This window comes from Rattus rattus, chromosome 5 (assembly GCF_011064425.1).
Source record: "Rattus rattus isolate New Zealand chromosome 5, Rrattus_CSIRO_v1, whole genome shotgun sequence".
NCBI lineage: Eukaryota > Metazoa > Chordata > Mammalia > Rodentia > Muridae > Rattus > Rattus rattus.
In genome coordinates this window covers 44,127,532-44,141,003 of record NC_046158.1, presented here as the reverse complement: position 1 = coordinate 44,141,003, position 13,472 = coordinate 44,127,532, and the positions used below count along the sequence as shown (strand labels likewise).

General features: G+C 37.0%; 1 protein-coding gene across 1 annotated transcript in view; it reads left to right on the top strand.

Annotated features, from left to right (window-relative positions):
* Scn7a (sodium voltage-gated channel alpha subunit 7) overlaps positions 1-13,472 on the top strand; it is a 95,855-nt gene that overhangs the window by 57,088 nt on the left and 25,295 nt on the right. The window contains exons 11-14 of the mRNA XM_032903420.1: positions 2,272-2,368; positions 5,279-5,517; positions 11,493-11,663; positions 12,179-12,535. Coding sequence (XP_032759311.1) covers positions 2,272-2,368; positions 5,279-5,517; positions 11,493-11,663; positions 12,179-12,535 — 864 coding nt within the window. The remainder of the gene's footprint in view (positions 1-2,271; positions 2,369-5,278; positions 5,518-11,492; positions 11,664-12,178; positions 12,536-13,472) is intronic.

The window sequence follows — 13,472 nt, the reverse complement described above, 5'->3', positions numbered from 1 at the left end:
CCCTATGACATTTATGTAATTAATCTAATTGGTATTGATAGTTCTCTAAATATTGGGGATAAGGTTGATAAATGTAACTGCCATGTAATTTTGTAAATTTGCACAAAACTATAGTTCTAATAGGGAGAAAAGTTATGAATCTGTCATAAGGCCAGAGTTATCTCCAGAAGTAAAGAAATTATTTACTGATGTTATTAGAGGAAACACCAGGGCACTATGCATATTATCTCTTTGCCAAAACCTGAGCTATGTCTGATGTGCCTGTTAATCTAAGGACCATATGAGAGAGAGGCACAGATTGAATTTCAACTAAAGGAGCTAAATCAAGACTGTAGAGAGTTCTAAGGTATAAGTGATCTAATATCTTTAACATTTAAATCATTTGAAAAATAAATTAAAATCATAGAATCATTAGAATATCTGCCAGTTAAGTGCATGTGTGAAACTTACTTTTATTGGAATGGCTCAGCCATAGCATAATGTTTTTGAACAAAAGAGAACAAAAAATCGGAGATAGTTTTTGATAATATTAAGAAATAACTATTACAGGTTTTAATAATTGGGATTGTAATATATTTTTTAAAATAATATCATGTCTGAGTTTCATTTGCATATCTTCAGAAAACTGAAAGAAACTGAAAACTAAAGTCTGTCATATGTTGTTAATTGTTAAGGATAGGTTTGGGGTCATCCCAATTCTTTCCTCTCCCACATAGATGATAATATTAACTGATTGCTCTTTGGTGGAATTTCAGCAAATTGTTGCTCTCTAAAACAGCTCTGTGAGGGCCAACTTCTGTCATAAATGATCACCTGAGATATTATGGACTACATCAGAAACTATCATCTTTATGGAGAATATTACCTGAGAAATCCTTGTCAGATTGTAGAAACAAATTTCACTTCTATTGGATTTTGTGTCTTAGAAATTTATGGGATATAACTTCAATTTTATATTTAACCTTATAATTCAAAATGTTTTCTTGAATATGTATTTTTGATTAAGCAATGATTGTGAAATTCTTAAATTTTAGTTTATTTTTTAACCTAATTATAAAGGGAAGTAGATCTGATGAGTTTCATTCTCATAATCGAACTCAATATGAAATGTAGTTGGACTTAATGCCCTCTGTCTCTATTTATGAAATTTTATTGATACTAAAGTTAATGCAGTGATTTCATTAATCTCTATTTGGCCACATCAGATATACAGTATCAGAATTTGTCAAATAGCAGAATATGTAAAGCATAGTCTGGAGTTTGGAGGACTGTGACTGCTGGTCATCTCTAGACATGTACAACAATAGTTCCCATGACAGGTTTAACATTACTCTGTCTGAACTTCAACATACCGGAACAGGAGATCTCTTTGGTTCTTCCTGTGATATTACAATTTGGTAAAACTGAAACATCTACACCAAAGCTTTTAATTTTAGAGTAACATTCTACTGCAAGAACTCTTTTAAAAATTATTTAAAAGATCCACAAGATACAACTAAACCCAAAGGTCAGAGTTCCATCCCAGGAACCTACATGGCAAAAAAATGAACTGAGTCCAGAAAAAATGTCACACACACAAATACACACACAAAGTACACACCAAGTACACTCAGAAATAATAAATAAATGTAAAACATATAGAAGATAAACACAGCAGAGAATATGTTAAAAACATTACTGAAGGGACATGAGACACTTGAAGAAATAATACATCTGTGGAGTTAGACGTGTATTAACTATCAAACATTTTTCATCTAAACAAGCCTTTAAATCCATTCCAGGACCTTAGATTCTTCAAGATTTATTTAGTCATGTATCCAAGCAATTTTAATTTTTAGAGGATTGTCCATATTATAAAGTTAGTATATCGTTGAGCAAAAATATTTTGGTTTTAGGGAAATATTTTCATTACTCAGAAGGATATTTGGCAAATGGATATCCCATAATAATCTGGTAATTGGTTTAAATTACTTTATGAATATAAATTTTATAAATATAAATAGTACTGCTAACATTTACTAGCCTGCTCTATTTATTATTCAGGTCAGAGTGAAAACTTTGATTGCCTTCCAATTGTAGCCTTTATCGCCCATCGAATTCTAAGTAATTTTAGTACAGCCAATACTGTAGGAAGGGCCAGTGATGAAACACAAAAAGCCCCTGGAAGAAAGAAGCTGTAGAAAGGTCAAGTTCTATATTCTGTTAATGCCATGTTGTAATGCTGTGATGATGGAGAGCTAGCTCTTACTAAACCTATTAAACTTCCTTTAGATGGAAACTACACAAATAGAAATGAAGAAAAGATCACCAACTTCTATAAACACCACATTGGATATACTGGAAGACACTGCCCTTGGACATAAAGAAGGTAAAATGAAAAAAAAAAAACTACTTGAACTCTCCACAGTATTGAGCAATTCTCAGTAGTGAAGTATTTGCCAAATCTTCTGAATATCCATGGAGTGCTAGTCATTACACAGGAGCAGAGTCTTTTAACTAATTGCACATTGATTGCAGTTTCCCATGGTTCATGGATTTTTTCCCCCCACAACTAAAACATATAAAATATACAAAATGTGTTGATGGTTATATTATGTGAGGAAATCTTAGCACCAATTCAGACTGTTATTATGTCTGTAGGTATGGGAAGATAGACCTGTATATTTGGTGGCAGAAGTCTTTGGCCTAATCTCATGTTCTTCAAAGATCACCTGTATAATGACAATATCTCAAAGTATTTTAGATTCATATATTTTTTACATTTAACCAGTGGTTCTTTATCACAGACAATTTCAAAAGTTAATATGATATAAATCATATAATATAGAAATTAAGGACAAATTCAAAGAAGATCTCAGAAAATGGAAAGATCTCCCATGCTCATGGATTGGCAGGATTAATAAAATAAAAATGACCATCTTGTGCAAAGCAATCTACAGATACAATGCAATCCCCACCAAAATACCAACTCAGTTCTTCATAGACTTAGAAAGAGCACTTTGCAAATTCATTTGAAATAACAAAAAAGCAGGATAGCAATAAGTATTCTCAACAATAAAAGAACTTCTGGGGAAAGCACCATCCCTGACCTCAAGCAGTATTACAGAGAAATAGGCATAAAAACTGTATGGTATTGGCAAAGAGACAGGCAGGTATATCAATGGAGTGGAATTGAAGATCCAAAAAAGAACCCATACACCTATGGCCACTTGATCTTTGACAAAGGAGCTAAAACCATACAGTGGAAAAGACAGCAGTTTCAACAAACAGTGCTGGTTCAACTGGCAGTCAGCATATAGAAGAATGCAAATTGATCCATTCTTACCACCTTGTATAAAGCTCAAGTTCAAGTGGATCAAGGACCTCCACATAAAACCAGATACACTGAAACTAATAGAAGAGAAAGTGGGGAAGAGCCTTGAACACATGGGTACAGGGGGAAATTTCCTGAACAGAATACCAATGGTTTATGCTCTAAGATTACGAATCAAAACATGGGACCTCATAAAACTGCAAAGCTTCTGTAAGGCAAAAGACACTGTCATTAGGACATAAGGGCAACCAACAGATTGGGAAAAGATCTTTACCAATCCTACATACGATAGAGGGCTAATACCCAATATGTGCAAAGAACTCAAGAAGTTAGACTCCAGAAAATCAAATAATCCTATTAAAGAATGAGCTACAGAGCTAAACAAAAATTCTCAGCTGAGGAATATTGAATGGCCACAAAGCACCTAAAGAAATGTTCAACATCCTTAGTCATCGGGGAAATGCAAATCAGAACAACCCTGAGATTCTATCTCACACCAGTGAGAATGCTAAAGATCAAAAAATCAGGTAACAGCAGATGCTGGCGAGAATGTGAAGAAAGAGAAACAGTCCTCCACTGTTGGTGGGTACAAACCTTCTGAAAATTAGTCTGGAAGATCCTCAGAAAATTGGACATAGTACTACCTAAGGACCCAGCTCTACCACTCTTGGGCATATTCCCAAAACATGCACCAGCATATAACAGGGTCACATGCTCCACTATGTCCATAACAGCCTTATTTATAATAGCCAGAAGGTGGAAAGAACCCAGAAGTCCTTCACCATAGGAATAGATACAGAAATTGTAGTATATTTACACAATGGTGGCTACTCTACTATTAAAAACAATGACTTTATGAAATTCTCAGGCAAATGAATGGAACTAGAAAATATCATCCTGAATAGGGTAACCCAATCACAAAAGAACCCACATGGTATGCACTCACTGATAAATGGATATTAGCTGAAAAGCTGGGAATACCCAATATATAATTGATAGACCATATGAGCTCAGGAAGAAGAAAGACAAAAGCATGACTTCAGTCCTTCTTAGAAGAAGGAACAAAATACTCATATGAGGAAATACAGAGACAAAATGTGGAGCAGAGACTGAAGGAAAGGCCATCCAGAGACTGCCACATGTGGGGATCCATCCCACATGCAGTCACCAAACCCAGTCACTATTGGGGATGCCAATAGATGCACGCTGACAGGAGCCTGATATAGCTGTCTCCTGAGAGACTCTGCCAGATCTTAACAGATACAGAGGCAGATGCTCACAGCCAACCATTGACTGAGAACAGGGTCATCAACGGAGGAGTTAGAGAAAGAACTGAGGTAATTGAGGGGGTTTGCAACCCATAGGAAGAGCAACAATATCAACCAACCAGAAACCCCAGAGCTCCCAGGGACTAAACCACCAACACAAGAGTACACATAGAGTAACCCATAGCTCTAACTGCATATGTGGCTTAGGATGGGCCTTGTCAGGCATCAATGGGAGGAGAGGCCCTTGGTCCACTTGGTTGATGCCCCAGTGTAGAGGAATGCCAGGGTAGGGAGAGGAAAAGAGTTGGGGGAGCACCCTAATCGACGTGTGGAGGATGGGATTGGGGGTATTCCTGAGGGGAAACCAGGAAAGGAGATAACATTTGAAATGTAAATAAAGTATCCAATAAAAGAAAAGAAAAAAAATCATCTTATTCTCACCCACACTTGGTTTATGAGAAATTTATCCTTTCCTACTTGTACATTGTTGCTTCATTTGCATTACATTTTTCTACCTTGATATTTACAACAAAATAGAAGACATGGGTCTCATTTTGCTGTGTGTTAGTATAGACTATTCATATATGCTAACTTGACATACAAATTATTATCTGTAGAGTTTTCTCATGAAAGTGTTAAATTTGCCTACTGTTAAGAATTTAACATTATTTTCAACTTTTCTCATCTTTCATTTTAGAACCAGAAACATCCAGGAAGAAATGCCCACTCTGTTGGTACAAGTTTACTAAAACCTGCTTTATCTGGAAATGCTCTCCCTGTTGGATAAAACTGAATGAGTTTGCTGACAGAATTATAACACACCCATTGTTTGATCTTTTCCTTGTTATATGCATCATTTTAAACATATGCTTCCTGGCACTAGAACACTTTCCAATGAGTGAGGAGCTCATGTCACTCCTTGCCATTGGAAACTTGGTAAGAACTCATCATTCATTGTTTTCACTCATAGTTTCAGGGTTTCGTATTTTGTAATTGTTATCCTTATTGGTTTATCTTATAACCCCACTATGTTACTGTAAGCATGAATTATTCTGGTATTGAGTAAGATGGTATATTATTACCTTGTTCACTTCAGCCCCCACATTGTAACTATTATCATCAAAAGTTTAACAATTAAAATTCAAAATTCTATCATTTAAATTTGGAATCCCATTTTGCCTCCTGGCAATGAAATTAAATGGAAATGATTTATTGTTCAATCTTTCCCAAACATGCATTCTAGAAATGGATGTCCTATCGTGAGCATAGTCCGGGGGTGTGGTAATACTAATGGTAGCTTTCTTCTGCATTCTGAATCCTGACTACAGCAGTATGTGGAACCACTTGTTTCAACTGTCTCTCTTTACGTTAGATGGGTGTTTATCATTTTAACAAGGCATTTTTAGAGATTTGTGAGTAGTTTCTCATATACAATGAAAAAATTAAAATAGATTACAATGGATTTAGGAACATGTTAAAACTCAAGTAAGTGATTATTGCTTAAATCTTTTAACTGCACTGTTATTAGGTTGCTAAGCATTGTACACAAAACAAACCAATAGGCCATTTCAAAATATACATTTACTTGATACTATAATAATGGGATGCTGGAGAGACGGCTCAGTGGCTAAGAGTACATATTGTTCTTGTAGGGGACCTAAATTCAGTTTTAGAGTACCTAGCACCCACATCAGGCAGCTCAAAACTGCCTGTAACTCCAGCTTCAGCAGAAGTCTGACTCTTCTGGCCTCTATGAACACCCTGCCCTTACACACACACACACACACACACACACACACACACACACACACACACACACAGAGAGAGGGGAGGGAGGGAGGGAGGGAGGGAGGGAGGAGGGGAGAGAGAGAGGGGGGCAGGTATTTGTTTTATTTTGGGGTTTGGGAGCATTTGCTTTTTGTTTTGTTTGGTTTTGGTTGGTTGGTTTTGGGGTTTTTTAAGAGATATTTTTATTGGATATTTTCTTTATTTACATTTCAAATGTTTTCCCCCTTTCTGATTTCCACTCTGGAATGCCCCTTCCCTTCCCCCACTCCCCCTCCCTCTATGAGAGTGTCCCCAACCATCCACCTACTCCTTCCCATCTCCCCACACTCTCATTCCCCTACACAAGGGCATGGAGCCTTCATAAGGCTAAGGGACTATCCTCTCCTTGAGGCCAGATAATGCTATCCTCTCCTACATAAGTGACTGGAGCCAAGGGCCCTCCATGTGTACTCTTTGGTTGATGGTTTAGTTTCTGGAAGCTATTGGGGGTGGGGTTCTGGTTGATCGATATTATTGCTCTTCCTATGGGATTGCAAACCCCCTCTGTTATCTCAGTCCTTTCTCTAACTCCTCCACTGGTAACCCTGTTCTCAGTTCAATGATTGTCTCCTGACATCTGTCTCTGTATTTGTCAGGCTCCGGCAGAGCTTCTCAGGAGACAGCTATATCAGGCTCCTATCAGCATGCACTTTTTGGTATCCACAATATTGTCTGAGTTTGGTGGCAGTATATGGGATGGATCCTTGGGTGGGGCCATCTCTGGATGACCTTTCCCTCAGACTCTGCTCCACATTTTGTCTCTGTATTTCCTCCTGTGAATATTTTGTTCTTCTTTCTAAGAAGGAGTGAAGATTCCACTCTTTGGTCTTCCAACTTGTTGAGCTTCATGTGGTCCATGGATTATATTTTGGGTATTCCCAGTCTTTGGTCTAATATCCACTTATCAGTGAGTGGGTACAACTTTTGTGATTGGGTTACCTCACTCAGGATGATGTTTTCTAGTTCCATTCATTTGCCTAATAATTTCTTGTTTTTAATAGTTGAGTAGTACTCCATTGTGGAAATATAACATTTTCTGTATCTATTCCTCTGTTGAAGAACATCTGGGTTTTTTCTGCTTCTGGCTATTAAAAAAGTAAGGCTGCTATGAGCATAGTGGAACATATGTCTTTGGAGCATCTTTTGGGTATATACCGAGAAGTGGTATAGCTGGGTCCTCAGGTAGTGATGTGTCCAATTTTCTGAGGATCCTCCTGACTGATTTCCAGAGTGGTTATACATGCTTGCAATCCCACCAACAATGGAAAAGTGTTCTTCTTTTTCCACATCCTCACCAGCATCTGTTGTCACCTGAGTTTTTGATCTTAGGCCTTTTGACTAGTATGAGGTGGAATCTCATGGTTGTTTTGACTTGCATTTCCCTGATGGCTAAGAATGTTGAGCATTTCTTTAGGTGCTTCTCAGCTATTTGATATTCCTCAGTTGAGAATTCTTTGTTTAGCTCTGTAGCTCATTTTTTAATAGGGTTATTTGGCTCTCTGGAGTCTAATGTCTTGAATTCTTTGTATATATTGGATATTAGAGCTTTATCAGATGTAGAATTGGTAAAGATCTTTTTCCAATCTGTTGGTTGCCATTTTGTCCTATTGTCAATGTCCTTTGCCTTACAGAAGCTTTGCAATTTTATAAGGTTCAATTTGTCGATTCTTGATCTTACAACATGTGCCATTGGTGTTCTGTTCAGGAAAATTTCCCCTCTGCCCATGTGTTCGAGGTTCTTCCCCACTTTCTCTTCTGTTAGTTTCAGTGTATTGGGTTTATTTGGAGGTCCTTGATCCACTTGGACTTGAGCTTTGTACAAAGTGATAAGAATGGATCAATTTGCATTCTTCTTCATGCTGGCTGTCAGTTGAACCAGCACCATTTGCTGAAAATGCTATCTTTTTTCTACTGGATGGTTTTAGCTCCTTTGTCAAAGGTCAAGTGACCATAGGTGTGTGGGTTCATTTCTGGGTCTTCAATTCTAATCCATTTATCTATCTGCCTGTTTCTGTACCAATAATGTACTGTTTTTGTCACTATTGCTCTGTAAACTGCTTGAGGTTGGGGATTGTGATTCCCCCAGCAGCTCTTGTATTGTTGAGAATAGTTTTCTCTATCCTGTTTTCTTTCTTTTTTTTTTTTTTTTTGGTTTTTTGTTTTTTTTTTTTGTTTGTTTGTTTGGTTGGTTGGTTGGTTTTTTTTGTTTTGTTTTGTTTTTTGTTATTCCAAGTGAATTTGCAAATTGCTCTTTCCAAGTCTATGAAGAGTTGAGTTGGAATTTTGATGGGGATTGCATTGAATCTGTAGGTTGCTTTTGGCAAAATGGCCATTTTTACTATATTAATCCTGCCAGTCCATGAGCATTGGAGATCTTTCCATCTTCTAAGATCTTCTTCAATTTCTTTCTTCAGAGGCTTGAAGTTCTTATCATATAAATCTTTCACTTGCTTGGTTACAGTCACATCAAGGTATTTTATATTATTTGTGACTATTGTGAAGGGTGTTATTTTCCTAATTTCCTTCTTATCCTGTCTATCCTTTGAGTAGAGGAAGGGTACTATTTTTTTTTAGTTAATATTTTATCCAACCCCTTTCCTGAAGTTGTTTATCAGGTTTAGGAGTTCTCTGGTAGAATCTTTGAGTTTATGTAAGTATACTATCATATCACCTGCAAATAGTGATATTTTGACTTCTTCCTTTCCAAATTGTATCCCTTTAACATCTTTTTTGTTTTCTAATTGCTTTGGCTAGGAATCAAGTATTATATTGAATAGGTAGGAAGAGAGTGGGCAGTCTTATCTAGTTCCTGATTTTAGTGGGATTACATCAAGTTTCTCTCCAATTATTTGATGTTGGCTACTGGTTTGCTGTATATTGCTTTTCTATGTTTAGGTATGGGCCTTGAGTTCCTGATATTTCCAGGACTGTTATCCTGAAAGGGTGTTGAACTTTGTATAATGCTTTCTCAGCACTTAATGAAATGATCATGTGTTTTTTTGTTTGTTTGTATGAATTTGTTTACATAGAGGATTACATTGATGGATTTCTGTATATAGAACTTGGGATGAAACCTACTTCATCATGATGGATGACAGTTTTGATGTGTTCTTGGTTTTGATTTTGAAGACAGGGTTTCCTCTGTGTAGCCCTGGAACTCAATCTGTAGACCAGTTGGCTTTGAACTAAAAAATTCATCTGACTTTTCCTCCTGGGTGCTAGGAATAAAGATATATGGCACTACCACCACACACACACACACACACACACACACACACACACACACACATACACACCCACTTTTACTAAATAAATAAAATTGTTAAAACAATAGTTTAGAAGTCACTGCCAGTATAACATTTGAAAGATAATTTCTATAAGTATATTCAGGAATTTTTCTTGATCATATATATACTTTTTAAAGGTTATAATATAACAATATTTCCCTTTCCTCCTTTCAAATATTCCTATATACCTTCTACTTTTATCTCTTTAATCTTTTTTACAGTTCAGTATTCATCCCCCTCCCATTCTGCCCCCTAACCACTCCCTATCCCATACCTCCTCCCCCACCCTCTCAGTCTCCAAGATGTCCTTTCCACTCTATCCCACATCACCAGAACTTCCCTCTATGTGGGGCCTCAAATCTTTCAGGGGTTAGGTGCATCTTCTCTCACTGAGACCAGATCAGGCAGTCCTTTGATGCACATGTGTCAGGGGCCTCATATCAGCTAGTGTATGCTGCCTGGTTGGTGGTCCAGTGTCTGAGAGACCTCAGGGGTCCCATTCAGTTGAGACTGCTGGTCTTCCCATGGGGCTGCCCTCCTCCTCAGCTTCTTCCAGATTTCCCACAATTCAACCACAGGTGTTCTTGGCTTCTGGCCATTGATTCAGTGCTAGTATCTATATCTGACTCTTTCAGCTGCTTGTTGGGTCTCTCAGAGGGCAGCCATGCTAAGCTCTGGTCTGTAAGCACACCACAGCATAAGTAACAGTGTCAGGCCCTGGGGCCTCCTCTTGAACTGGATCCCAGTTTCGACTGGTCACTGCACCTTTCTCTCAGGCTTTTCTCCAGTTTTATCCTTGCAGTTCCTTCAGACAGGAACAATTCTGGGACAGAGCTTTTGACTGTAGGATGGCAATCCTATTCCTCTACTTGATGTGCTGTTCCTCCACTGGAGGTGGACTCTACAAGTTCTCCCGCCCCACTGTAGAACATTTCACCCACGGTCCCTTTCTTTGAGTCCTGAGATTCTCTCACCTCCCAGGACTCTGGTATAGTCTAAATAGAAGGTCCCCTTTCTCCTATCTCCTGAGGTTGCCTGTTTCCATTCTTCATGCTGCCCCCCTAATACCTGACCACGTGTCCCCCTTTCCCTCCAGGTCTCCTCTCTCACCCAGGTACCTCTATCCCTCTTGCCCCTCTGCCCTGTGACTGCTTTCTTTTCTCTCCCACATGAGATTGAGGCATCCTCATTGGGCCCTTCGGCTTGTTAACCTTCTTGAGTTCTGTGGATTGGGTCCTCATTATTCTGTACCTTTTTTGGCTAATATCCCCTTATTAGTGAGTACACACCATGCATGTCCTTTTGGGTCTGAGTTACCTCACTCAGGATGATATTTTCTAGTTCCATTCATTTGCCTGAAAAACTCATTATGTCCACTCTCCATCAAATTCATGGCCTACTTTTTCACTAAGTGTCATTGCATGCATGTGTACATGCATAAGTATGTGCTTCTTACATTCTTTCATGAGTTAAATGGTTAAGTGCCTTAAATATATTTTCTATATTTCCAAACAAAGTATTTCAAATGTAATCACTTTTCTTCAAACATTCCTTTTCTTCATGAATCGCTTTTATTAAATTTTCATGTTCCATACATTAGGACTTGAAATAAAAAATCAAATACAGACTCTAAACTAACAAGGGTCTGAAAAGAACTGTGTAGCAGGTTAGGGTGTGGAGTTCCCTCTGCATCACAGGCCTCTGTGAGTATGAAGTTCCCTGCAAATTACAGGCCTGTGTGTGAGTCTTAGCTGCAACTGGGGAAATGTTCTCACCATATGTTTGGTTTCCTTTCAGGGTTTTGTTGGAATTTACACAATAGAAATGATTTTGAAGATAATCGCTATGCATCCATATGGGTATTTCCAAATAAGCTGGAATATTTTTGACAGTATACTTGTGGTTTTGTGGTTAACAGAAATGTTACTAGCAGCTATTGAAGAAATAACTGTTTTTATATTAGTCCCAGTAAGTAGAATTCAAGAGTGAATTTTTATTTTATTGTAGTATATCTTACTTTCTTGAATGTAAAAGGACAATAGTAAAACATTTTAAAATGGAAATATTAGGATCCTCTGTAAAATTCATTCAGTCCTGAAATGATATTTAATGTTTTCAGTGTATATAAATGTGGGAGACTGGTAGCGTTAAGAAAATACAAATATGTTATAAAGAAAAATATAAACAAAGAGTGGATATTTATGCCCAACAGCTATTAAAATTCACACCTGTCACAATAAGGGAAGTTCAGTATTGAGTATGAATTAACAAATAGGTTAAGAACATATATAGAGAATTAGTATATAAAGTTATAAAATGTGTAAGATATAAATGTAATCACTTTATTTTATTGATAATGTTGAATTTGGTATGACTTTAAAGTACATATAACTGACTACATAATTCTGATGAAACTTGAATTGTGCATAATCAACACTGATCTTCTGTTGATTTTTTCCTTTTATTTTACTTTTGTCTATTAGTTGATATTTATAAAATTGGGAAAATATGGACCACCATTTAAGAATTTGATGCGTATTCTTGGTAGAGCATTGGTGGCCCTGAAAGACTTGGTCCTGTTGGTCTCCATTTTCATTTACTTCTCTGCCGTGTTTGGCATGAAGCTGTTTGGTCGAAGTTACAAAGATTGTGTCTGCCACGTAGATCAAGACTGTCAACGCCAACGTTGGCACATGAGTGACTTCCTCCATGCCTACATGACTGTGTTCCGAATCCTCTGTGGAGAGTGGATAGAGACATTATGGGAGTGTATGGAGGTTGCAGGCGAGGCCTGGTGTATTCCATTTTACATGATAGTCATTTTAATTGGAAATTTATTGGTAAGTATTGATTGCCTTTATTTCTTCTTAACAACAACAAAACAACAAGAAACTGGTGTACATTATATATTTGTATTTGATCGATTGATAGAATCCAGTGATTTTTAGCTGCATTGTCCAAAATAGTTGGGTACATGTCGATTACCAATGAGACACAATTGGTCCAATTTGAGCCATGTAGCAACTGAAAAATATATACAGGATTTATTCCCAAAGAATGTGTGTTATTAATAGATTTGTATTTATATTATAATAATATTTAAAGGCATATAGTTTAATGAAATTCATCAGTACATCCTTTCTTAATATTACATGTGTAATTTCCATATTTCTATTGGCTAGCACTAGGTCATAATACTGTTAATCAAAGTAGCTTTGACACCACATGGAAATGGTTAGACCTGCAGTTTCCAATTCCATACAGGTATGTGGAAGCATAATTCACCTTGCAACTCTATTCCCAAAAGATTTGTTGGTTTATTAAATTTTCAGAAGCACTTAAATACAGCAGTGGCTGTCAATATACCTGCACACTGGCATTACCTGGGGAATTGTTAATGGCGGATTCATGCCTCAAACACATGCCCACAGACACTGATATTATTGATAAGTTGTGAACTTGTCGTTCGTTAGACAATGATTTTTTTATTCTCACTTGACCAATCAGCAATGATTATAAACATTTGTATACAAATGTTCTGCATTAGATAAAGGAGAAAGATTTTACTTTAAAACTTCTTTACTGTTGAACTACTGCCAAATGAACTGAGTAAGGAGCCTTCGCTGCTCCTAAAACAATCATGTGGCATAGAAAATTTTTAAAATCTCTCTCACAGAACAATTGATATTTTCTTTCTTTGTTTTTCTTATATTTTCTTATAGATTTCTTACATTTTGATTTTCTAATATGAAAATAAACCATTTTGAAGAAAACTTA